The following is a 27,822-nucleotide window of genomic DNA, read 5'->3' as shown; positions in this document are numbered from 1 at the left end:
AGTAAACACAACCAATTGAGTTTTTTGCGGTGAAAACTCGATCCCTAAATGTCTGGCCCAAACAGTCAGATTATCTAGGGTACTTTGCAATGGTCTTTGCAAGACATCTGCACATGGACCTCTTAGAGAGACCACGGCATCATCTGCAAGTTGTCTAAGCGTGCATTGTCCTTCCAAACAATTGTCAATATCTTTTACATAGAAATTATAAAGCAAGGGACTTAAACATGATCCTTGGGGAAGGCCCATGTAGCTATTTCTGGAAGTTGTAAGTGTGCCGAGAGTAAAGTTCATATGTTTCACTGACAACAAATTGTACAAGAAATTATTTAGAATGACGGGTAATCCATTACTGTGCAAGTTTTCTGACAGTACTTCTAAGGAAACTGAATCAAATGCGCCCTTAATATCCAAGAAAACTGAAGCCAGTTGCTCCTTGTGTGCAAAGGCCAGATGTATATCTGAAGAGAGCAGCGCTGGACAATCGTTTGTTCCTTTACCTTTTCTAAAGCCAAACTGAGTATTTGATAGTAATGCATTTTGCTCGACCCAATGGTCGATTCTTGAAAGAATCATTTTTTCCAATAACTTTCTCATGCATGATAGCATGGCAATCGGTCGGTATGAATTGTGATTAGACGCTGGTTTCCCAGGCTTTTGAATAGCTATTACTTTGACCTGTCGCCATTCTGGAGGTACGATGTTGTACTCCATGAAGCAGTTGTACAGGTCAAGTAATCGTCTTTTTGCGATATCTGGAAGATTTTTAAGAAGATTGAATTTGATGTTATCGCGTCCCGGAGCAGAGTTGTTCGATGAAAGAAGAGACATAGATAGTTCCAGCATTGAGAATGGTCCACCCAGAGAACCGGGATCAAGGGTCGATTCTCGAAATAGCGGCTCAGCTGGTACGGAATCTGGACAGACCTTTTTCGCGAAGTTGAATATCCATCGATTGGAGTATTCGTCACTCTCGTTGGTGGGAACGCGGTTCCGCATGTTGCGAGCCGTTTTCCAAAGCGTTGACATTGAGGTTTCTCGTGATAGTCCCTCGACAAAACGTCGCCAGTAGCTACGTTTTTTAGCCTTGAGAAGATTTTTGAGCTTTCTTTCCAGTCTCAAGTACTCCTCAAACAGCCCAGACCTTCCGTGTTTACGGAAAGCCTTGAAGGCATCAGATTTCTCAGAATACAACTTAGTACATTCATCATCCCATCCAGGAGTGGCTGGTCTTCTTATGATAGACGTAGGGTAAGACACCCAGAAATCGCCCTCCCCCCAGTTTTCGCCCACCCATTTTAAAATCTTCATTTCTCGTAAACTAGTAGTTGAAAACAGTTACAGTTAAGGTTTTTCCATACAAGCATCAATCAATCATGAAAAAACCTGAACTTTAACTGTTTCCAACAACTAGTTTTCGAGAAATGAAGGTTTTAAAATAGGTGGGCGAAAACTGGGGGGAGGGCGATTTCTGGGTGTCTTACCCTACTTGGAACGCGTCGTTGCTGAGCTTCTAGTGCGCTTTTATGAATTAATTCGGTAAGAAATCGATACTCATCCAGTGGTGGAAGAACATCGGTTGATTCAATACCAATTTTTACCGCCGATGTAAATTTTTGCCAGTCAATGTTTCTCGTGAGGTCGAAAGGGACATTAACTGAAGCTGATCTTTGATAGCCACTTTTGATTGTAGTGACTATCGGCATATGGTCACTACCATGGGGATCTTGAATTACCTTCCACGTGCAATCTAATGATAGTGAATTTGAACATAAAGACAGATCAATACGGCTTTGTTGACCATTTGGTCCTATTCGAGTTACTTCACCAGTGTTCAAAATATTCAAATTGAAATCGTCGCACAAATCATAGAAAACATGCGCTCTGTTGTCGTCTATGGTTTCGCCCCATGCAGTACCATGTGCATTCATATCACCCAGTATTAAAACTGGAGATGATAAAAGAGAGACTGCGCTCCAAAGTTGTCGACGATTAAGAGATGCGTTTGGTGGAATATAAACTGAAGCTATGCAAAGGTCTTTATTCTTTACAGTTACTTGGCAAGCGACGATTTCAAAGCCATTAACAACCGGAATGGGGATTCTGTAGAAGGGGTAACATTTCTTGATTCCCAAAAGAACGCCACCATAGTTATCACCCCGATTTTGGCGAATAATATTAAACTTGTGGAAGTTGATTTCATCTTCAGAAGAAAGCCATGTTTCACAGAGTGCAAATATATCGCAATCGCAGTTGCGAATCAAAAATTTGAACACGTCTAATTTATTTCTTAAACTATGACAGTTCCACTGCAGCACAGTGATCGTATCTTGCATGGCCGTATTATCCATCGAAAGATACGATTTCTGCAAGAAGGGGCCATGAGACAGTCAATTGCTTCAGATAAGTTTCTACTGTTGGCATAAAGAGGTCAATAATTGCCCTCATAGAATTTGGTATATTGAAAAGTTTCAAAATACGGTCCACAAGGTCCTTAAAGGATATCAATCCTCGCTTGGACGAGATTCTTTCATTGGAAGTGCGAGTTGCAGTTTCCTGCTTAGTGATATTCTTAGACTGATGTTTTTGGGAACATCAGTTTTAGGTAATGGCGGGAACGTCTTACTGCAACATGGATCAAACGGAGCAGTATAGACAGGCTGCTTCAGGGTTTTGAATAATCCCCATTACCAACAGATTTTGACAAGCCTTTGAGAATGATTTTTGTTTTCTTACGGCGCAATCCCAGGAAGACGGTTTCTTCCTCTTTTCGGGCACGTGTACCTCCGCAGAATCATCCAAATCGGCTACATCAGAGTCCGATTCATCAATGGAAATGGAACCATAGTAGTCACTAACTGGAACGGTAGCAGAAATAGCAGCCGTTGCGTTGGAAGTTGCGGGGATGTCTTGCGACTTTAGCATTTCTGCATACGACTGCTTGGAGCGCTGTACCAACGAGCGCTTCACTTTTTGGGTGCGCTTTATGTACACCGGGCATTCTTGCAAACCATGAGAAGGATCCAGTCCACAATAAGCACATTTTGTAGCTTGTTGTTGGCAGGACTCCTCCCTATGCTTCTCAAAACACTTGCCACAACGGGGCTTGTTATCGCAAAACTCGGCAGTGTGCCCCAACTGTTTGCAGTTGGTACAATTGAATACCCTTGGCACAAAAAGACGCACCGGAAATAACAAATTCTCTATATCTACATACTTTGGGAGAATCGAGCCGGTGAATGTCACCCGTAGAGAACCTGATTTGGAATACACTTTTTTACCATCTACTATAGTTGCTGAATGCAATTCCTTGCAATCCAGAATATCCACAGTAGACTGCAGGGCATTCTTCAAACGACCTTTTCCTGCAAGTACATCCTTGCAAGTCAGGCTCGCTGCGGTAATTACGCCTTCGATCTCGACCTCCCGCGAGGGCACATAAACCAAATATTCCACATTATAGTTCTGGTCTTTTGCGATATCATTTGCGACCTGATACGTAGGTGCGGTTACACGTAGTTTGTTCCGATTAATCTGATGGAAATCAGTTTTCGGAAAACGACGCGTCAAATCCCGCTTAATTCCTAGGAAATCAATACTTTTTACTTTCTGCCGAAAGTAAACAACCCAAGGCCCAGGAGAAGTTGCTTGATAGAAACGCGTGCGGACAACATTATCTTTTGGGGGCGTTTCGCCCCCGTTTTCTTCGTCCATTAAACTTAGATTGAATCAATAAAAAAAAAATAAAATAAAAAATCGAGACTTAATACTAAACTAATTCAATTCTTTAGAAAATGTAACAACGAAAGAAAAAAAAAATTGAGTTTGAAAAAATAATAAATCTTGGTGAAAAAAAAAAAGTTTAGAGAAAAAACGGTCACCCTATTTTGGTCACACTCTAAGCCAGCCGACGGTAACTGGCGGCAGGCGAACAACAGCTCAGTCACTGCTGTGTGGCGAGCACAAAGAGGATAGAGAAACAAAGTGATTTGATTCTGGTATACTTATACGGTCCCGTTCGGTAGGTAGCCGTCGATGTTGTTGATCCTCTTCTTGATGGGAAATGATGATATTGAACGGATTTCAGGTGGTGATAACTCGTTGGTTTATCACTAATTTTTATGTACGCACGACCTTTATCGCACGCACAGCTTCTTCGCGATCGCGAATCGCCTACGGCAACAACAATATTTCCACAGTGGGATAGCGCGGGATATAAAAACAACTCACTTATTTGAGAAAAAAAACTCACTTGGAATAGAGCAATTGCCTGCGATGAGACACGGTCCTTCACAACCGGCTGCTTCAAGCGATCGGCAAAGAATGAACATTAGGAGCTTGTCTGCAAATTTCGCTCGCATGTGTGTGGACGGGATTTATGGGATTCAGTTATGAAAAAAAATCAAAAATTCGGCCCAAATTAGAATACAATCCGGCAGAAATGTCCGAGAGTCCCAGCTGTAAACCAGACTGTGAATTGGACAGGATTTTTTTACTTTTCGCGACGAAATTGCATGAATTCCGCTTTTTTGGGAGAACATGGAAACAAAATTATTGTACAAGATTATCGAGGTGTGAGGCTAATTTTAGCGTAATTGCAAACAATTTTGATTAAAAAGGACTATTGATAAAGAATAAGCGTTTCCGGAATGCCATGCAAGCTGCCCAGAAAGGTGGACATGAACAGGTTTTGGTGGTTCTCATGGTGAAATATTGGCGCATTTTAAGTCTGAGATACTGACGGGGTTGAAATGTGCGTGTTGAAACGCACCGATTCATATTGAAACTTCGGTTTACGAAAAACTCAAAGGTGCAGCCCAATCGGGTTATACGCAAAGGTGACGTAGGCATAAGACTCCGTAGCTATTCGAAATTGATGGTATATGTCATGATAATTTGTGTCTCTTTATTAACATTGAGCAAACTACTCGGAGGACAACTGAATCAAGAAGTCGAATAGTTGCTCCCAGTTAGATGGACTTTGAGTCTCCAACCCTGAAATTAACATGACATGGCCCCATCGTTTTCTTGAAAATTCCGAGTAATTTTCCGTCAAAATTTAAAATTATTTCCCGAGGTAATTTTTAGTTGAAACGGACATTCCGAAATATTTCCCGTGAAAATTTAAAATGGTTTCCTACGATATTTTTTAATTTCTCTTGCAAATTTGGAGCAATTTCTTGAGGAAATATAAATAAATATTATGGTCATTCCAAAAAATATTTTCTGAATAATTGGGTCCTAAAGCCCTACTTCGTTTATGGCTGCAAACGATAGTGCATCGGTCAGTAATACTTGAACCGATGTTATAAAAAATTTGGTAAAAGTCTAAATCAGTAAAAATAATATTTTTATGTTTAACACATTTTGAGGCAAATATTGGCCTGTGCAACATTTTAGAACGAATCAACCATCAGCCCAAAACGTCAGGCCCATATATTAACTGTCAAAGGTTGAGTCAAGTGCCCTGCGGTGTTCTGCTGGAGCGTTTGAATCCTTACGTCAAACAAGACCAAAAATGTCGAGGAAGCATTTTTCATCTATTTTCAAATTTCAAATTAAACAATGTTCCTTTCAATTTTTGAGTGAAAAGAAAAACTGACGCGTTCAGGATGATTAACTTCATCGTTCCCTGAAATAAAATCGAATATCGGTTCTTCATTTTAGGATCCAATTTTCGGTGGAAATTATGGAGAATTTTCAATTGAAGTTTTTGTGAACTTCTCGTAAAAAAATCGAATAAATTTTCATGAAAATTTGAAGAGCTTTTTTTTAAAAAAAAGGCAATTTTTTTGTGGAAACTCAACCTATTTGTGGTTGGAGATTCAAATAATTTCTAGTAGAAGTTTTCAACAATTTATTTAGAAATTCCGCATTAGAAATTAGAGCATTAGAGCTGCGTAAGAAATTTACGAAGGAGAATTTTCCCCGGGCATTTCGAATAATTTTGCTTATATTTGCAAAGAATTCTTCGCGAAAATTCCGAAGAATTTTAGAAATTAAGCAAAATATTTCGGGGACTTCCCAGAAAATCTCCAGTGAATATTCTGAAGGGTTTCTCGCGGAAATTTTGGAGAATTCCCTTTACAAGTTCCAAACAATATCTTTTGGGCATTCCAAAGACGTTTTCTTGGATATTCCAAAATGATTCCTTTGTAAATTCCAAAAAAAAATCCGTTGAAGTACGACATAATTTCCATAGTTTGCAAAGAAGATTTTCATTTATTTAGTTAACATCTAAACAGATAACACTGAATCAACAATTTGACGCCACACTGCACGGTTCGAGGCCGCATCTCTCCATCCTCGGATACGCCCCACGCTCGCCAAGTCGTTTTGCACCTGGCTTTTCCGGGCCCATCTTGATGAGCTCAGCTCAGGTACCATCCTTACCAGCTGCTTTATTGGTCTTTAGCTGTTGGACGGCATCCTTAACTTCCCTCAAGGTGGGGGCTGGTTGGCTTCCATCGTCCGCTGAACTGACGTAGTCATCTCCTCCGCTGCCTTGACTTTCACTGCCTGTACTCTCAGCGCCATTCAAATGTTCCTCGTAGTGCTGCTTCCACCTTTCGATCACCACACGTTCGTCCGTCAAGATGCTCCCATCCTTATCCCGGCACATTTCGGCTCGCGGCACGAAGCCTTTGCGGAATGCGTTGAGCTGCTGGTAGAACTTGCGTGTTTCTTGAGAACGGCACAGCTGTTCCATCTCCTATAACGTTCCACGTTCTGCCGGGTACCTTGCTGCAGCGCGACCGCCCGCGCTGCGTCCTTCTCCAGAATCTGTCTGCACTCTTCGTCAAACCAATCGTTCCGTCGACTTCGTCCCATATACTCGACGTTGTTCTCCGCTGCGTCGTTAATGGCTGCTTTAACTGTATTCCAGCAGTCCTCAAGAGGGGCCCCATCGCCCTTTTCCGGCAACGCTGCCTCGAGATGCTGCGCGTATGCAGTGGCGACATCAGGTTGCTTCAGTCGCTCTAGGTCGTACCGCGGCGGTCATCGGTACCGAACATTGTTGATGACGGATAGTTTTGGGCGCAGTTTAACCATCACCAGATAGTTGTCAGAGTCGATGTTAGCGCCACGATATGTCCTGACGTCGATAATGTCGGAGAAGTGCCGTCCATCAATCAGAACGTGGTCGATTTGTGATTCTGTCTGCAGTGGTGATCTCCAGGTGTACCGATACGGAAGGCTGTGTTGGAAGTAGGTGCTGCGAATGGTCATATTCTTGGAGGCAGCGAAATCAATTAGTCGTAGGCCGTTTTCGTTCGTCAGCCGGTGTGCGCTGAACTTCCCAATAGTCGGTCTAAACTCCTCCTCTTGGCCAACCTGAGCGTTCAAATCTTCTATGATGATTTTGACGTCGTGGCTTGGGCAGCTATCGTACTCACGTTCCAGCTGCGCGTAGAATGCGTCCTTATCATCATCAGTGCTTCCGGAGTGTGGGCTATGGACGTTGATTATGCTGAAGTTGAAGAATCGGCCTTTGATCCTCAACCTGCACATTCTCTCGTTGATCGGCCACCACCCGATCACGCGCCTTTGCATGTCACCCATCACTATGAAAGCTGTTCCCAGCTCGTGTGTGTTGCCGCAGCTCTGGTAGATGGTATGATTACCTCTAAACGTTCGCACCATTGATCCCTTCCAACAAACCTCCTGCAGCGCTACGATGCCGAATCCACGGTCCTTGAGCACATCGGCGAGTATGCGTGTTCTCTCGATGAAGTTGAGAGATTTGCAGTTCCACGAACTGAGTTTTCAATCGCTAGTCCCTTTTCGTCGCAGTGATCTTCGCCGATGGTTCCGGTCCGTACTCTCTTGTTGATTGCAAGGATGTTATCGATCATTTAGTAATTTGCGTTCTATCATTTAGTAGTTTGTCAATAACTCATTCCAGAAGCTGAATTTCAAAATGTGTTGAATGGTGGACTTCTAGTGCGAAGGTTTATCTACAACTTTGCCCAATGGTTCGCTGATAGAATTCAACTAATAACGAAGTTATAGCGCTAGTTGCAGTAGCATTAACTAAATGACTGGAATTTTGTTATCATTTGTCTAAGTTACTGAAACTATAACTATATAACTCCGTTACTAGTGGAATTCAAACAACGAACCATTTGGCAGAGTTGTAGAAAAACCTTCGCACTAGAAGTCCACCATACAACACATTTTGAAATTCAGCTTCTGGAATGGGTTATTGACAAACTACTAAATGATCGAACGCAAATTACTAAATGATCGATAACATGCTTGGTTGATTGTTCGTTGAGTGTTTTTTTTTTTGGCTGGCTTGCAAGGCCTGACACCAAACCCCCTAAATTTCCGGTGGACCATGGTGCACAGTTTCACTTAGAGTCCCTCGCTGGCACTCGGACGATGATCAGCCGCCCCTAACATGGAGAACAGACGCTGTTGTGAGCCGATCCTGACATGGAGTACAGACGCTCAATAAGATTTGCACCTCCGGAGAGGAGCAGACCCCCCCTTCCCTGTCAGCATACGACCATAGTTCCCACTGGGGTTGATTACCCGATCTTCCCTAAGGTTGCTCGTATCCCGGCCAGCACCGCGGGGAGGTAGGGATAGGAGTTGCTGGGTAAGAGGCTAAGGACCGCGAGATGGGGTCTATTTTATTCCTTCAGGTACGCGAAGTACCAATGGTACGCTTTACCCAGCATTTGCCGTGCCCAGCAGCTTTCTTATATTCAGTCAATTAAGCCCGTTAGCCCCGCCCCTTTGTGATCTGATATGGGTGTAAATATAATGTGCACTTTCAAATAGCATAAAATATACAATTCTTAACCCTTTATAAGGCAGTGGCAACTATATTGCCACCAACAAATTATATGTTTTTCTGTTTATTCTGTTTATTAACAAGAGCTCTACTTATTATTTCCTATGTAATGGCTTAATTTACTTCCTAGTAACACCCCAGAAAAAATTGAAATGTCAATTTGAGAACAGTTTTTATATGAACAGATCGTAAGTTTCGAGTGGAAGAAGGATTTTCAGTTATAAATCGTTAAAAAAAACGACAAAGATATATGTTTTTCCGTTGGTATTAATCATTTTCAGTCTCCTGTGTTAGATTATTACGTGATTAGCGTGAAAAAGGCTTTGCTTTTCTGTAGATTTGGTTTTTGGATTTTTGACGAAATTGTGTTTTTTCCCAAGGCCTCCCCCCCCCTTGCGAACAAAAGCGCATTTTTTTTTCAAAATTTGATTTTTACGAAAAATTAGATTTTCGTGAAAAAAAAGAGACGGCAATACAATTTCACTCAGTCTCTGAGTGATTTGAAACGGGCGTGTAGGCAGTCGTCGGCGGAAAGTAAACTTTCTGGCAAGATCATTTGATATTGTTTCTATTATTTTCTACCATTTTATACAAAAAAAAGAAAGTGCAAAACTTAATCATTTGGCGACGACTAAAAGTTGCCTTCGGTAGCAAAATCGCTACCGCGCGTCGGAGAGTGATGATGCAATGAATTTGAATGGATGGAATCACTAACAGAAACAAAGCTACCACACCGACGCCATCGAAACAGTCCATTTTCGTAATTAACCCTTTGCTGATCCTGAGAAGAATCAATTTTGTTTCCCCAATGCGCCTTTCCAATAACTAACTAACGCCACAATTTGGAATAAATTGTCAGCATCGCCACTGGAGGCGCGGAATCGCAACAGTGCTATTTTTGTAGTCAACCCTTTCTTTATATAAAATGCTGGTTCGTTGAAGTGATCTGCAGCAACATGTAGACGATCACCACCAATGCGATGGTTTTCCGTTGGAAATGTTACCTGCGCCTCCGTGCTGCTCCGCTGCGATCGCTTTGATGCGTCCGCTATGCGTGAAATCTTGCTCAAACTGAGGATTAGATCCAAACCCGCAAGTTGCTTGATGTTGATGTCTGTGTTTGTGATAGATAAGTCAAATTCCGTCAAGCGGTGATGTTCTTGCAGGCACACCGTTCTGGGAAAAAACCTCTTATGGAGCGTACACACTGGTCAAGCAGTTTGACAAACATTGACTCCACTTCTCGTTTATCCAAACATCCATCAAGTTTGGCCAACAGCGGCACGAACAATCAATTTATTCGACCAACAATATCACACACGAACGACCGAAGCACCAACTTGAGCACCAACCATCGAAAAATATATGGGGGTTTGTGAAGTGAGATCTATTACTAGAAAATTTAAAAAATATGAAAGCCCCCGGGATGATGGTATTTTCTACATACTTATCAAAAAACTTCATGAGAGCTCTTTATCCTTTTTAATTAATTTATTTAAGAAATGTTTACAATTGGCATACTTCCTGGTTGTAGGTCAATGCCCAGAAGACCAATCCCCAGAATCAGTTCCCCAGAATGGTATTTCCTAGTTTCACTATTTTACAATGATTACCGCTTAGGATGGCCATCTTGCCCCACTTTCCCCTACAGTTGATGTTGATGATTCAGTGCGTACAAAGAAAAAAAACAAAGGGACGTTTCGAATATGTTTCGTATCACATAGGTTGGGAAGATAGTATTTAAATAATAAAATGTGACCTGAAATAAGAAATGTCGATTACCGTTACAACATAATGAAGATAATTCAATTGGAATTTTTATTAATTCAACATATTAATTAAAAATAACATAATATTATCCTCTAACAATAATCATAGTTGTTCAAATTTTAATGACGATCACATGGAAGAAGCCTGTGCGAAATATGTATACCTAACGCTAACCTCCTATACTGCCGTGAATCGCATATTTGTCCCATATGAATAGGAAACCCAGCAAAGACGGGACAATTTAAAAAAAAATGAGATTTCGAGAATTCAAACAGTCAACAATTACTATTGCTTATTTGTCAGAAATGTTCAGAGGAGTTTAGCGTCGGTTCATATGATTTGAGCAACTTACTTAACATTAACGCGAATTGAACGTCTAAATGATTCAATCCATCTGAATTAAAAGAAACTTAAATACGTTCAACGTTTTGACAAGACAATTGAATTCAACTGAAGTGAAAAATTAGACGTTTTCTAATTCCTCAAACATTAAGCGCTACTTCGACCCCTTTAATGTGCTTTCCTCATTATACATTACGTAATGCACAAGAATGGCACTATCACTGCTAGGTGGATTAATCTGGTTTTTGTTTGTCTCCCATTCGTCGGTATATGTAATTCGTTAGCAAAAAGCACGGTTGATTTTTTTTTGTGTCGGAGAAAAGGAATCTTTTGTATCGGCGACAAAATCCATTACACAGCCAAAAAGTTCACTTGCATGGAAAAAAAATCTTGTTTACGTTCTAATGCACATCCGAACGAAAGTATGTGCAACGGCAAAATTAAATGGGGAAACGATTTGAACGAATCGGATTCGTTTGTTCATAAACAAGGTATAAAGATGTATATCTATGTATTTTATAAAATCATTAACATACGATAAAATTGTCACACTTTGGTGTAGATATGAAAAACTGGTTATCTTTGCTTGGCGCTTGATGCAATTTAATTGTATCTGTGTCATACTGTCGGAAGTCTGAAAACATTAATGACTCCATCGTCATTGGAATTCTATAATAGCTATATGATTATACTCTTGGCCACCATTAAAACTGGTGCTTGATTCTTTGCTATCTAGTTACTGCTATTTGCCTATGCTAAACGTACAAGTCACATCAGATCAAAATTATTTGACCTAGTCTCTCATAAAATAGTCATCCGCCATTGGATCGAACCGATCGAAATCATCTTCATAGTCCGTTTCATCACTTAAACTGTCCGTCGATTCCAAATTGGGCACGGTTGGTGAAGCATTCCGCATTCCATCCGTACCGTCCGTTTCATCCGAGTTCGATACCTCAATACAATGCTGCAACCAGGGCACCTTATCGCCATTTCTCATTAGTGAGGGCCACTGCATGCCCGGTACCAGTTTTACCAAACGAATCACTATCGACAGCCCACGAATTTCATGAATAGTTAAGCTGGGCTCGACATTGGCAAAAAACACGATCGCCAGAAGATACTTTTCGTCGTCGTCGATGTAGCACAACTTCAACGAATCCGAGTCAACCGTCAGATCGTACTGAACGTTTTCCGGCGCCACTGCACGTATCACAATCATCTGCTCATCTTGGCGCCAGATCGTTTTGGGACTTCGGTAATCACATTTTAGGCGAGGGTAAGCAATGCTCGTAACGGATTTCTTTCTCCGCAATCGTTTCTTGAGCAAAGCGAGTTTGTTTGGTGGCTTGATTGCTTTAGGTTCTTTATCTGCTGAAGAGCTTTCCTCTGTAGAATCCACAATTTCGACAATGCGAGGTTCTTTTTCGTCGTCGGAAGAAGTGCTTTTCTGTTTATAATTGGGATCCAGAAAATGTCGTACGACGTCGTCTTCAAAATTGATGTCGATTGAAAATGGTCTTTCTTCTTCTATATACCGAGCCAGTCGTAATTCAACGATATCGTCGAAGATCCATGATTCCAGTTCGTGCTCTGGGCTGAATAGGAGCAACCGGTAACATTTACATTTAACAATCGACTCAACGTGTGTACCGGGGATTGTTTCGATCACTTTAACGTTGAAACTTCTGTACTGACATAAGACTTCGTCATAGATTCTATCGCCGATTTCCGGATCCCAACCTTGCTCTTCATTCTCGCGTGGTTTTATACATGCAACTTCACCTTTTATAGCCTGCAATCGAGAAAAAAAAAACATTTAATTCATCTTCATGTCTATGTTGTGCTACCTTTTGTCGCTCTTATTTTTGCTCAGCATATTTATACTTACACAAAATGGCGACGCTTTAAGCAAATCGTCGGGAAGCTTGAATAAATCTATCAGCCCATAGGTTTCATATCCGCCAAGGTCCAAGAAAAATAACCGAACATCTCGTCCTTCAATCTGCATAACTTTGACGCGCTGGTAGTTGCTGTCGTACAAGGCCAAACAGTAGTCTCCAATCTCTACCTTCTCAAGGGGAACGAGGTTTGTTTCATCTGCAGTAAAATTGCAGATCATCGACGAAATAAAAGCGAATCTACAAAAAAGAATTTCTACTTAACACATATATATAAAGGTATCCTGTCTGATTGAACATACTTTTCTACTTTGCACACGTAAAAGTCATCGGGAGCGTAATACTGGGAGATATATACTTCATGTGTTGCACCCTCTTCAATTTCATCGTATATTTCATTAAATTTTTGAGCAATTGGTTGCGCAACCACTATATCGTCTTTTGTTATTGATGATTTATCTACAGCGGTTACTCTAATCTCAGAATCGCAATCGTCTGAGTCACTGTCACTTAACTCCATGGGTTTCAGAATCTTAGGTTTCACCGTTTTTTCAACGTCTACATTTGTTTTGGTCTCCCGAAAAAAATTGTCTGAGTTAGAATCATGATTTGATTTTTCTGCATCACTTGGCAAATTTGATCGCAAATCCTCTTCGACGTCATCGTGATGGTCCGCCTTCTCTCGGAAAGCGTTACAATTCTCTACCATCTGAGACAACATCTCCAGCGGTTCTTTGTCAGCCACGCCGAAATTTTTGCCGACTATCTCCGACTTGACATGAATTTCCATTACTTCCGTATTGATACCCTCCAGATGTTGCACTAACCGGATGGTGTCCACCCAAATGGTGTCCTTTATCGCCAGCATAACCTTGCCTTCCACGTGGAATTTGTCATTGTTGGTGTACCGGTGGATCCATTCGCGAATGTTCAAAGTTACTACTTTGTCCCATTCCAGCTCGAAATCATGCGGAACTACGCCCACTATGCGAATGTCGATCGCTTGCGGAGGCAACTCACGAAATTCTTCCGGCAAATGTAGCAACTCCGATGAAACACAATCGATAGTTCGACCAACGTCAAGCAGTTTGACTTTGACTTTTCGAGTGACTGAAATTTCTCTGTAAAGAAAAAATGATAGATTTTGTTAGACAGATATTGATTCCGTTCTTCTTCTTTTCTCTCTTTATTTATGTTTTTTTTTAATTCTAAATTGAGTTCAACACAGATATTGATTTCTTATTAGGTATTACTGTTATATAATTTATAAGAAATTAAAATAGAAAGAAAGTCTAATAATTCTAAAGAAAATAGTTCAATTGATAATACATATACACATATATTTACTAAGAGATAAGCTAGCATAGCGTTACAAATCTCTGGTAATGAAGAAAAAAATATATAATATATATTTTTTATTTGAGAATAACGCAATAATGATGGAAATCGCGTGGATCAGAAGAAAAGAACGCTATCTAGTAGCCAGTATCCACCAAATTTGAATGTGGTAGTCGTAGACTCTCACTCCGCTTCCGAAGGGTCGTATTGATCAAGAGGAAATGGGTGTACAAAACGAAGTGTGATGCCGAAAGGAACCCACATCGTTACAAGGCACAGTTCGGTACCAACAATTCAATAGGGCGAAACTGGCTTTGTAAACAAGAGCTTCTTACGTCGTTGGTGGGCTAATTTGAGCCCACCCACGCAATCTAACATTACTGACGGAAGCAGCGAATCCTCTTCTTACATTCAATGGTACTGGATTGAATGGGTGAGCATACATTAGCCCACCAGCGACGAGAGAAGCTCTTGTTTACAAAAGCAGTTTCCCCCTTTTGAAGTGTTGGTGCTTAGTTAACGGAGGATGTGATTTCTTCTTTAAAACACGTCCCTCCGTATTTTTTTCTACTTTATCGGGGTACGCCATTTGGCATAATAGTTGTTTGGCTGGTGTGGGGTTTGAGTATATTATCATCAGCGTGTTATTATACATTAACACCTCAGCGTGTCGATCAGTGCGCAGCAAGCCATGACTCGGCCTCTTCTGGTCAGACCTCCGTGGCGTGCACACGCACCCACGGAGAGCTGCTGTCATAACAATATGCTCCGGCCATTCGGGGCCACACATTTTGGCGATCCTGCCAGGTTATTTGTTGGCTCCTCCTGACGCTGATTTCAAAAGGTGAGTTGAATTCAATTGGTAATGTGCTAATGTGTTAAAATATCTGATGATTAAAAAAACACAAGGCAATAGGCTCGGCAATGGGTTTGTATTGCTACAAAACGCGTCTGGAAGACGCTGGAAAATGGATTGTGGTTTGTAAAATCACAAAGCGCGTCTGGAAGACCGCTGGAAAATGGATGGTGGTTTGAAAATCACAAAGTGCGTCTGGAAGACCGCTGGAAAATGGATTGTGCTTTGGAAAATCACAAAGCGCGTCTGGAAGACCGCTGGAAAATGGATTGTGGTTTGGAAAATCACAAAGCGTGTCTGGAAGACCGCTGGAAAATGGATTGTGGTTTGGAAAAGCGCGTCTGGAAGACCGCTGGAAAATGGATTGTGGTTTGAAAATCACAAAGCGCGTCTAGAAGACCGCTGGAAAATGGATTGTGGTTCGGAAAATCACAAAGCGTGTCTGGAAGACCGCTGGAAAATGGATTGTGGTTTTGCAAATTACAAAGCGCGTCTGGAAAACCGCTGAAAAATGGATTGTGGTTTGGAAAATCACAAAGCATGTCTGGAGAACCGCTGGAAAATGGATTGTGCTTTGGAAAATCACAAAGCGCGTCTCGGAAACCGCTGGAAAATGGATTGTGGTTTGAAAAATCACAAAGCATGGGAGACCGCTGGTTTGTGGTTTGCAATACCACAAGGCATGTCTGGGAGACTGCCGAGAAAATTGATAATCTAGACAATCCCAAGGGGTCATGGATGCATTTATTCTGGTTAAAATAAATTTCGTTCAAAATGTATAACTTAGCAACTTTAGTGTACATGAGACTACCAGTTAAGCTAGATCTATCGAAATCTGAGAGATGTGGAGATCTATCGTCTGCTACAAAGCTGTTTGGAAGGCTTAATATATTATCTTGAAGTTTATCTTGGAATTTACTGACATATCGCATATTGCTTGCGACCCTCCCACATTGGCTTTTAGAATTTGGATAAAAATAAGTTCACGTTAGATTGAACAAACCATTATGAATTGCGTCATATTCCATCATTATATTACTTTGAATGGATTGAAAATTATTTGGAATTCGAACGGATTTGGATTAGATTTTGGTTGGATTTGATCTTGGATTTGATTGGAATGGATTTGAATTGGATATGGATTGGAATTGGATTAGATTTTGGTTAGATTTAGATTGGATTTGGATAGGAATGAATGTGGAACGGATATGGATTGAATGTGGAATGGATTTGGATTGGATTTGGGTTGGATTTAGATTGGATTGGGATTGGATGTTGATTGGAATTGGATTGAATGTGGCTTGGGTTTTTATAGGAATTGTATTAAATTTGGATTGTATTTGATTTGTTTGGATTTCATTGTATTTGACAAAATCTCAAAATTTATTGTTCTCCATTCACTACATAGATCCAAATCTAATTGCTGTGATAGATTTGTGGGACAAAATAGGGACAAAAGAATGAATCAAGATTCATCTTTCGCAACCCATCATTGATCAGCCCACGATCTCCCTGGGAGTCGCGGCCCACAGTTTGGGAACACATGTTCTAAGCGGTTGTTAGCAAGTTCAACATCGATATGTTGAAGGTCAGCTTGCTGGTATTACTATATATGAAGCTGATAAAAGGATTGATTGAACGATGTTTAGATTATTGCTACAATATAAAATGTTTTTGTGAGATCAATTACCAATTTAGTTTAACATTTAAATGATACAACCTATTGACTTGCATTTCGTTGTTCTGCGATTGAAAACCACGATGATCATACAAGTTTATTTTGGAGTTCAGTTTTCAAAGGAAATCATCGGTTTCTCAAAAGCAATATGTTCATTTTCGTCTTGCGCAAATAGCTTTAAAAAATCAATGCGTTCTATGCTAGAGGATTTTTTTTTGCCTTTTTTTAATGAGAGAAGAAGGGAAATGTGGGGTTTGAGTATATTATCATCAGCGTGTTATTATACATTAACACCTCAGCGTGTCGATCAGTGCGCAGCAAGCCATGACTCGGCCTCTTCTGGTCAGACCTCCGTGGCGTGCACACGCACCCACGGAGAGCTGCTGTCATAACAATATGCTCCGGCCATTCGGGGCCACACAGCTGGCATAATAGCCGTTTGGCATAATGGTCATTTGGCATAATTGATTAAAAAAAATATATGCTCAGAAAAAATACAATTCTTTCAGAATAGTTAGTATTGGCATTTATATAAATTTAAATTAGAATTTAATTTTTTCTTCATCTGCACTAAGGTGGCTCAAAAAACACTTTTTAAATTTCTCGATGGGCCGCCCTCTTATTCGGTTCTATTTGATGCCCTAATGCTCTGGCCAAAATTTCAGTCAAATCGATTAACGTTTGGGCGGTGCCAAACTTGTTGGAAGTTTATATGCAAAAATGTATGGTGAAACATCCAAAATCAGTGATTTGCAGTTGGACGGCACAATTTACGATCAAGAGCCATGATACTCATTCAGTTTTTGAAGAATTAAATACAGAATGTCATGCTGAAAATCGCGAGAAGATTAGAGTTTATTACACAAAGATATTAGCGTTCTACTGGAGTCTTGTAGGGGTGAATTTGTTTCTTTTCAAAAGTAAAAGAAACGATATTTGCTCAAACCCCACTTCAGAGAAATGCTAATAACTTAGCCGGGCAAGCACTAATCTTCTCCCGGTTTTCTGCATAACATTCTGCATTAAATTCTTTAAGATCTGAATGAGTATCATAGTTCTTCATTGTAAGTTGTGCCGTCCAACTGAAATTCACTGTTTTTGGATGTTTCTGCATACATTTTTGCATATAAACTTCCAACGAGTTTAGCACCGCCCAAATGTTGGCCAATTTGGCTGAAATTTTGCCCAGAGCATCAGGGCATCAAATAGACCTGAATAAGAGGACGGTCCACCAAAAAAATTGAAAAAAGTTTTTCCCATACTAGTTTGAGTCACCCTAATCTGCACATAGGCTGTTCTTTCAGTTTAGATGGCTACACTTCAATAAATGTTATTCTTATCAACGATTTAGGGTCTTTTCAATTTCCCAGAAACTGGGTCGTATGAATAAAAAATAGTAAGTACAACTTTACTACATTTTCAGTGGTAAACGTCACTTGTGGAACTGGAACAGGGCTGGTAGCGGCCAATGCCGCTCAAAATAGTGACTTTAGTGACCAACACGGGCGTAAAAAGGGACCAAATTGCAACTTTCAGCTGCAGAAAAGTGACCAAATAGTGACTTTGGATTTCATGTGCAGTGACAAAAATTAACTTTTATGCGAACAGTATGTAGATGTATCTTATCTACATACTGTTCGCAACAAAAAAAAAGTTTATAAGAAATTTAAAAAAATGTGTCTCTCTCTAATATTTTTTGGCCGAAAATTCCAATTTGAAGGGGCAAAACATTTTCCGAAAAAAATGATTTGCTAAAAAGTTATGCAACAAATCCGATGAAAGAAAATTATGTGCTTATTTAGTGAAATGTCTTCACCTGTAAAGAATTACTTAATTATATTACTTTGCATTATCTACAAGTATACGTATTTTGACCCCAACAGTAATGACGGTACTGACGTCTTTAGTCTCCTAAGTCAAGTATGAGACACTGATAAATGTTCACAAAGTGATGGAATTAAATGTAATAGTTCATTTTATGACAAATGAATTCTGATGTTTGTTTTATTCGATTCTTTTTAGTATTTATTTTTGTATTTTCCGCCCTTTTACCACTGGAAAACACAATTTGAAGCAATTCATTCAAAATTCACGATTTTTCTTCATGGAATATCCAAAGTTTATGCAGTCTCTAGTCTGAATTGTCATCAGAATGTATTTTGGTAAGTTTTAAAGTATCGGAGCAGATGTCGAGTGACCACAGACAAACAGACATAACACATTGAACATTTACTCATCAAATTTATCGTCGTTCAAACACTAACGACATCTGTTGATTTCAGTTAGTTGGGCAAATCATGAACCAGATGGCGGTAGTGAGCAAATGTCAAACTCGAGCAAATCCGATGCGCGCGCCACAAGTGATCGATTGGCCAACTAACGATAATTTAAATTGACCAGTAAATCAGTGAACGATGGAAATTTGACGAGTGTTATGTCTGTTTGTCTGTGGAGAGACCATTCATTTAACGTAAAAAAATATGACATAAACCTTTCTATGAGGGATCTCTTACGTAATGAATGTTCTACTTCCAAAGTCCTTTGCGGTATCAATCAGTGATTTAAATTTATCCATTTTGGTTTATAAATCAATTCGTATGTTTCAAAATATATATGCTTGTGAGTAAAACATATTTGTTATAAAAAATAAAAAGCTTGTTAGTTTTGAGTATGCACTGATGAGCATTAGATCAAGCCATCACTCACTAATGATTTCCTCAAAACAAGAGGAAATATACCTAAAATTGTGTAGGATTGAGCTGAAAATATCAGAATTTTATTAGCCTTGTGAATATATTTAGAATCACAATCCCCTGTGTCCACCCTGCTTGCATTATTATATACCCAATTGCATCTGTGACACAAAATCCCTTCAATAAATCGGTGTTAGAAATCTTAAGAACACAGAGATTTAGAGCGAATTTGAAGACACTAGGAAGTTTCGAAAAGTTTTCTAAAAGTACTAAGTGATCATTTTTTCTAAATCCGTCATTTGATGTCCGTAATGGATAAAGCATCTTCCGACGGATAAAGCTTTATATTTTTCAACATTTTTTTCCATTCCGCAACGAAACCTAGTCAATAGTTTCAAAATAGTTTAAAATAGTGACTTTTTCCGAGAAAAAGTGACTTTAGTGACTTGAGGTCGAAAAAAGAGACTTTTTAGTGACTGACCCGAAAAAACTAAAAAGTGACTCACTACGAGGCCTGCACTACACATTTCGAACATACTACAAACAACTGATTCGGTATGATTAAAACAAGAGTTTACTACTGATTTATTGTAGTCTGCTCAAGACGTTCATACTCATGTTTCAAATGCAGATTAGGGGTGATCGGGGCAATATGGGCCACCTAAGGAAATCGTTCCGAAAAGCGCCGAAAAACTCAAAAAAACATCGTTTAAATGTAGTTGACTTATACTAGAGAATGTTACCTTTCATATTACGTCGATGAATGACGAAAAATGCGTTTGGAAATTGTTGGAATGCACTTTTGAAAATGTATTGATTTCAATGTGTGTTCCCGACTATACGGGGCAATATGAGCCACCATTTGGGGCAGTATGGGCCACCCATCCAAAACCTTTATTTAGGCGAAAAAAGTATCGTAATATGGAAGAATATGATATTCCTACAATAGTTGTGAGTATTCCATACCAAATAAAATTAAAAAACCGCACAACAGCGGACTAAACCGATTTGTCACTCTTCACCGTTTGAACAGCCACATTTCAATTGGTCAATGGTCATTTTTTCTGTTTCAATCGCAGTAATGCGCTGTTGTAATTTTTCCGTAATGAATCTTACATATATGATAATATTTTTGTATTTGACTACTGAAATTTGAACTTGTTCGCATTTTAAGGCCAGATATCTTGTATGCTATGCCCATATTGCCCCATAGATACTGGTTTCGGGAAAAAAAAGTTTTATGATAAATTCAGATTTGTATCAATATAAACATGTGTGCACAATATTCAATTTTAATATATCTTTTGATTGTGGTGTATTTTTGACCTGTATTTTAATCAGTTTTGTGTCAAAACCTTATTTATAAACTTGAAATCTTATAATAATTTTGCCTATGCAGCGAAAATTTACATTTTCAAGTGTATTTTCATGTTTGAATTGAATTTTAATGCGGTTTTCACGTTGATGCATATGTGGAGCATCCTCTTAAAGATCATATAACTTTTACATGATAAAACTAGTCAATAAGCTCAAAATGAGGGTGGCTCATATTGCCCCGTATGTTCATATTGCCCCTACTACCCCTATTCATCAGAATCGAAGCGAATCCATTTTAGGGAAAACAAACAAAACAGACATGTCTTTTGTTGATTAGCCGCAAAAAAATGATGAAATCATCATCGTCATATTTTGTTTTAACGTTTCTCCGTGTAGTAAATGGTAGTAAACTGTAGTAATGGCTAATTTCGAATGTAGCATATGCCATATGTTCGAAAAGTATTTTTTATTCATATCAAACATGTAGTTTTCTCTGTGGACTTTATTTTTGAGTAGATACTACAAGCACAGACAAACAGACGTAACACAAGAGAAATTACCATCGACCATGACTTAAACGATCAATTTGAATTTGATTGATTGCGCGTTTCACAACTAGAGGCGCTAGCGTTGTAATCCTTCGAGTTTGACATTTCACTCCAGCGCCTTCTGGTGACAATGTCATACGAAACATTGTGTCGTGCAATATGCTCGCAAGGTGGTGGTAGAGCAGTTGAGCGATCGATTTTTTACGAAAATATTCCAGCTGTTACGTCTGTTTGTCTGTGCTACAAGCGTTGAGTTGTGCTACTTTTTATTCATACGACCCACTGTCTGTTGAAAAACGTATTCCATTTAAATCTTTTTCCCAGAATATGTTTACTAATTCGGAGGAGACCATTCCTCAGAACGTATCATTCCCCAAAAAGTGAAAGTAAAAAAAAAGTAATTTTATTTTATTGAATTTCGTTCTTATTACTTTTTTAAACCAAACCGTCGCTCTAGATAAGGCGAAACACGTGATGTGGCCTGATGTGATGTGGCTATGGCCACGTTGGCACGCGTTTGCCCGGTGCAATGCGAAAGGGGAGACTATTCTTACTTTCAAATTACGCAATAGCTCGGGATAATGTAAGAGTTAATGATGCCTTCTTTTAACGCACGCATTTGCTCGGTGCAATGCAAAAAGGGAGGAGAACATTCCTTCTTTAAATATACGCGATTGCTCTGGATAATGGCAAAGAGTTGATTATGCCTTCTTTGAAAGCATGCATCTTGCCTTCTTCATTGTAAATATCAAGAAGTTACGTCAAATGACCATTATTCTAAACGACTTTATGGCAAACGGCATAATATCAAATGACTTTATGCCAAAAGGGGTAGCCCCTTTCTATCCATTGAAATCTAATCTCACAGCTGAAACACTAACAGTCTCTTAGCTTAGTATCTATTAAGCACAACTGTACGATTTCCATACTTCGGAAAGGCGAGAAAATTTTCCACCCAAAAACAGACCTATAGAGATTCGATTTCACCTTCAGCATGGTATGTTTCGTTCAAAGCCACTAAACAACAAGAAAAGTATTGCCTGATTTTCTCAAAATTGCACGCGGCGAACCCTTCATGAAAGGTACCGCCGCGCTTTCTGCAGTCCGTTTACTTGATTCTTATGGGTAAATAGCATTGCGGTGTATCGTTTGCCGCGGCCGTACCTTTCGACAGCCATTCGCCGCGTGAAGTTTTGTGCATGTACCCATTTAGGAAAATTACAAACGCCGCGCAGTGTATCATATCCAGAAAATCTGACAATATATCTTTTATTGCGAAAGGAGAATTACGCCATTTGATCTGTTGGTTCAAATTGTCCGCATAAGTTAAAATAGCCTAATGCAATTCTGCCTTTCGTGATTAAGCTTTTTGTGATTCCCCCTTCCGTGTTTCTGCCTTTTGTATTATTCCGCCTTTCGTTTATTCTGCCTTTCGTGTGCTTTCCGCCTTTCGAGTTTCCGCATTTCGTAGGACAACCGCAGTAATAAATAAATTTAAAAGAATAGCTACACAAAACACGAATGACGTTAAACGTGGTATGATGAAGGGGTTTTAGGTTAAGATTGGTGTGTTGTAGCTCCGAAAGCCCCTCTGGTGGTCCAGAAGGCATTGCTCCCGTAACCTTACTCCTACTGCTCCTGGTGTCTGCTGTTTCTTCTGGTTCCTAGGTGCGTTCTCCGGTGGTAAATAATTTGCGTTTGAAGGACTAGATTTAGTTCAAACATGCCAGTAATTATAAGGTTTACCAGCCATAATTTAGCTGTCTGTTATTCTGTTATTATCGACGTAAATAGCCATAATTTAGCTGTCGACAGAAAATTCTTTTTAATCATTCGATCTTTCCTTTATTAAAGGATCAGATGTCCAATTCGGGTAAGTAAGCGATTTTCAGAATTTCGAAAGTTGGTAGGAGCCTGGGGCACGGTTAGTCGTCAAAGGCTATTCCCAGCGAAAGGGGGTAGATTACAATGAAACGTACGTTCCCTTTGTGCGACACAGTTCGCTGCGATACCTATTTGCCTTAGCTGTCAAGCATGACCCCGCCATCAATCAAATGGACGAGGTAACGACCTTTTTGCAGGGGGATCTTGACGAGGAGATTTATATGGAGCAGCCACCATGCTTCGTAAACGGTAAGCGGAAGACGATGGTATTTAAGCTGAAAAAGGCGTTGTACGGCTTGAGGCAGTCGATCCGAGTTTGGAATCACAATCTGGATGAGGCTCTTTGGTCTAGTGCCGTCACAATACGATCATTGTGTGTACATCGCAGAGGAGGAAAGATGACTATCGTTACACGTTACCATCTATGTCGACGATCTGATGATTTTTAATAACGACGAGACCTGAAAGTAAAAGTTAAAACAACAGCTGTCCAAGTGCTTCCAGATAAAAGATCTGGAACAAGCACAACACTTCCTTGGTATATGGATCAGTTGAAACAACGACTCCATCTCATTAGACCAAGAGGCTTACATCATCGAGTCAGTACTGAAGCGGTTCGGGATAGATTAATGCAAACCCGTAAAGGTGCCGATGAACATCAGTGAGAAGCTCACAAAGAAAGTGAATTCGAATCTTGACGCCGGATTAGCAGCAATAAAGTACGTCCCTTATCAAGATGCTTTTGTGTCTCTCATGTATTTAGCGCAGAGCCCTCGGCCGAACATTCTATTCGCGGTGAACCCTCTCGGTACTTCCGGTTTCAAACTGGTTTACTGGAAGGATGAAGATTCCATCCAACATTATCGGCTACTGCGACGCAGATTGGGGATCCGATCCGGACGAGCGAAAATCAACCAGCGGCAATGTATTTATGACACAAGGCGGTGCAATTTCGTGGATGTGCCACGGTGGCTCTTTCTACATGTGAGGCGGAATACATGTCCGTATCGGCTGCTGTACAAGAAGCATTAATGGTGGCGTGGATTATCAACGGTATTCGATAATGGTGTCGGCAAAAAAGCAATCAAAATCCAGTGCGACAATCAGAGCTGCATTATGATCGCAAAGAACGGTATGTATCATCCGCGCACCAAGCTTATAGACATACTTATTTATTTATTTAAGGTCACTACAATCTATTCGGTCTTGCAAAACGTCTGCAACAAGTACAGCTCGAGCGGTGTTACGACGTTCTCTTAGCGGCTCCAGATCGATAAGCCGACAGCGGCTTTCATAACTTGGCAGGCAGGCAGAGCAAATCGTAGGAAGCGTCGTTGCACGGACTCAATTCGTTTGGCACCGTTCGTATAATTGGGATTCCAAACGGCGGAGCAATACTCCATTATCGACCGCACCAGTGAGCAATACAAATACTTTAGACAGTAAATGTCAGAAAATACTTTACCCATCCGTAAGATGAAGCCCAGGGATCTGGAAGCCTTACCTACAACGTATGAAATATGCATTTTGTACGTCAGCTGGGAATCCAAAATTACGCCTTTGACATGATCGTTTTGAGATTGGTTTGGATCTTACTTTTATATCGGGAATAGCATGTACGACTAACCCATTTATAGGCGTTGTTGAGTATGACGTAGTGATCCTTTAAGGAAAACGTGCAGAATTTAGCGTATTTCCTTAAGGCGGCTCTCTTGGCAGTTTTAAGTTCTCCTTATTCCCGAGTGTACCAGGACGGATCGTTTTAACCCTAGCCCAGCAGGGGAAATTGGCACAACTTGCCAATGAGGCACGCCGCATGAAGCTTGAGATCCTGGGACTGAGTGAAGTCCGTTGGCCAAACTTTGGAGAACACAGAACGCCGTCGGGACAAGTTCTGCTATACTCTGGTTTACGAGGTGAACATGCTCCCGGCATCGCGGAGTTGGCTTCCTACTAAGCGATCAGGCACACTCTGCGCTTATGAAGTGGGAACCTATAAGTGAAAGGATAATCGTTGCCAGATTTAGAACACGGGTCCGAAACCTTACTATAATCCAATGTTATGCGCCAACCGATGCTGCCGATCTGCAAGACAAAAAGAACTTCTACAGTCAACTCAATGCCGTCGTAGATAGAATTCCGAAGGGTGATGATCGGATCCGACAACTCGAACCTGTTGGCCATAAGAAGGGAACCCCCTCACCAAAGAATAACAATTAGACTAGAATTTCCTCTCTACACCACGGCAGGCCACTGACTGATACTTCTGCCAGCAGCTGCAGTTCTCTTTATTCAACAATAGGTATATACAATACATCCATAACAATATTCCTTAATCTACCCAAGAGCAACTACAACCAACTGGCGCCCGCTTCCTATCCATCTTCGATCTACAGCGAAGCGTCGCACACTACCTGATATTCCAACACTCCTCCTTAGTGTGCACGCCTCGCAACTCTCCTGGCTCCTTCTAACACCGAGCCTCCCGTCCAGAACTCCTCCTCGCCGAACAATTCCTCTCCTGGCCCTATCTGTTGCCCGTACAAATGGCCTCTATCCGACGTTTGCACAGCACCCTCTGTTGACCAGCTCCTGAATGTTCCGACGCTGACCAGCCAGCATCCTACCGAACGTTCCAACCTCCTGATGAATGCCGTCCGCCGCTACCCAAGACTTACGTGACTGATCCATGATCCCACTGCGCCACGCGACTTATGCGGCCGATCCATGATCCCACTGCGATAACGTCGACGGCCATACCATCCCACTAAGATGTAGAACGGGAATCGTTCCTGGGCCCATAACCTGTTGGCCATAAGAAGGGAACCCCCTCACCAAAGAATAACAATTAGACTAGAATTCCCTCTCTACACCACGGCAGGCTACTGACTGATACTTCTGCCAGCAGCTGCAGTTCTCTTTATTCAACAATAGGTATATACAATACATCCATAACAATATTCCTTAATCTACCCAAGAGCAACTACAACCAACTGGCGCCCGCTTCCTATCCATCTTCGATCTACAGCGAAGCGTCGCACACTACCTGATATTCCAACAGAACCATGAGCGCATTATGGGACGCCATGGTCTCGGAGAAATGAGCGAAAACGGAGAGCTGTTCGCAGAATTTTGTGGTAATAACGACATGGTGATCGGGAGATCGCTCTTCCCTCATCGACCGGTTCACAAGGTCACGTGGGTCTCCCGTGACGGCTTTAAAGAAAATCAAATCGACCACATCTGCATCAGCCGAAAATGGAAACGGAGCCTTCTTGATGTACGTAATAAACGTAGTGCCGATATTGCGTCTGATCATCACCTCCTCATCGGCGAAATACGCCTGCGCATTGCGCGGATTTGTCGGCAGGAGGAAAGAGTTGGACGACGATTCAACACACGCCGACCATCAAGAATACCTTCATCACCACCAGCAAGAATAATCTGGGCGAACTACGCACCCAGAGAAAACAATGGATCACCGATGAGACCTGGAGAAAGATAGAGGAGCGAAGAGAAGCCAAAGCCGCGATAGAGCGATCGAAAACCAGAGGAGCCAAAGTCTTAGTCCGTCAACGATACGCGGCTCTTGAGAAGGAAGTAAAACGCTCATGTCGACGGAACAAGCGAGCGTGGGCAGACTCTCTGGCCGACGAAGGAGAGAGAGCCGCCGCAACCGGGGACATTCGCCTCCTCTGCGATATCTCACGACGCTTAAGCGGGGCGAAGATGAATGCAACGATGCCTGTGAAAGACGCGAATGATCAGTTATTGACCGACCCAACTGACCAGCTGAAACGCTGGTTCGAGCACTCCGAACAACTTTTTCAAGTGCCAGCCAGGCCATCACCACCTCGGCATGGTCTGCCTAGGATCCGACGTATAACACGCGTCAATACCGAAACTCCATCACTGCTAGAGATTCAAACAGCCACCCAAAGCATGAAATCGAATAAAGCCCCAGGGGTCGACCGCATAACAGCCGAGATGCTCAAAGCTGACCCCATGACATCCGCTCAACTACTGCTTCGTTTATTTCGTAATATCTGGGACTCCGCAACTTTCCCGGTCTACTGGATGCAAGGTATCTTAGTGAAGGTGCCCAAAAAGGGTGACCTGACTGTATGCGATAACTGGCGAGGCATTATGTTGCTGTGTACCGTTCTCAAAGTTCTGTGCAAAATTATCTTAGCCCGGATTCAGGAGAAGATCGATGCGACTCTCCGGCGGCAGCAAGCCGGATTCCGTGCCGAAAGATCCTGTGTGGACCATATTGTCACGCTCCGCATCATTCTGGAGCAGGTCAACGAATTCCAAGAGTCCCTTTACTTGGTATTCATTGACTACGAAAAAGCTTTCGACCGTCTCAATCACGAGAATATGTGGGGCGCCCTGAGACGCAAGGGAGTTCCTGAGAAAATCATCGGCCTCATCGAGGCACAGTACGAGGCCTTCTCGTGTAGAGTGCTGCACAATGGGGTCTTGTCCGACCCTATCCGGGTCGTAGCTGGTGTGAGGCAAGGATGTATTCTATCACCGTTACTGTTCCTCATCGTAATTGACGAGATTCTGGTAGATGCGATTGACCGTGAACCAAACCGCGGGCTATAACCATGCAGCAACCTAAATGACTTCGAATTGGCGGATGATGTGGCACTCCTCGCTCAACGGCGCTCTGATATGCAGAGTAAG

General features: G+C 41.2%; 1 protein-coding gene across 1 annotated transcript in view; it reads right to left on the bottom strand.

Moving 5' to 3' along the window:
* Positions 1–10,603: 10,603 nt before the first annotated feature.
* The window catches only part of LOC134221246 (uncharacterized), a 55,060-nt gene continuing 37,841 nt past the window's right edge, over positions 10,604–27,822 (bottom strand). Inside the window, exons 11-13 of the mRNA XM_062700433.1 lie at positions 13,119–13,937; positions 12,807–13,056; positions 10,604–12,710 (exon numbers count right to left, since the gene is read on the bottom strand). Of these exons, the coding sequence (XP_062556417.1) occupies positions 11,709–12,710; positions 12,807–13,056; positions 13,119–13,937 (2,071 nt within the window). The 3' untranslated portion in view covers positions 10,604–11,708. The remainder of the gene's footprint in view (positions 12,711–12,806; positions 13,057–13,118; positions 13,938–27,822) is intronic.

Source organism: Armigeres subalbatus, chromosome 3, assembly GCF_024139115.2.
Source record: "Armigeres subalbatus isolate Guangzhou_Male chromosome 3, GZ_Asu_2, whole genome shotgun sequence".
NCBI lineage: Eukaryota > Metazoa > Arthropoda > Insecta > Diptera > Culicidae > Armigeres > Armigeres subalbatus.
This window is presented reverse-complemented; position numbering and strand designations above follow the sequence as displayed.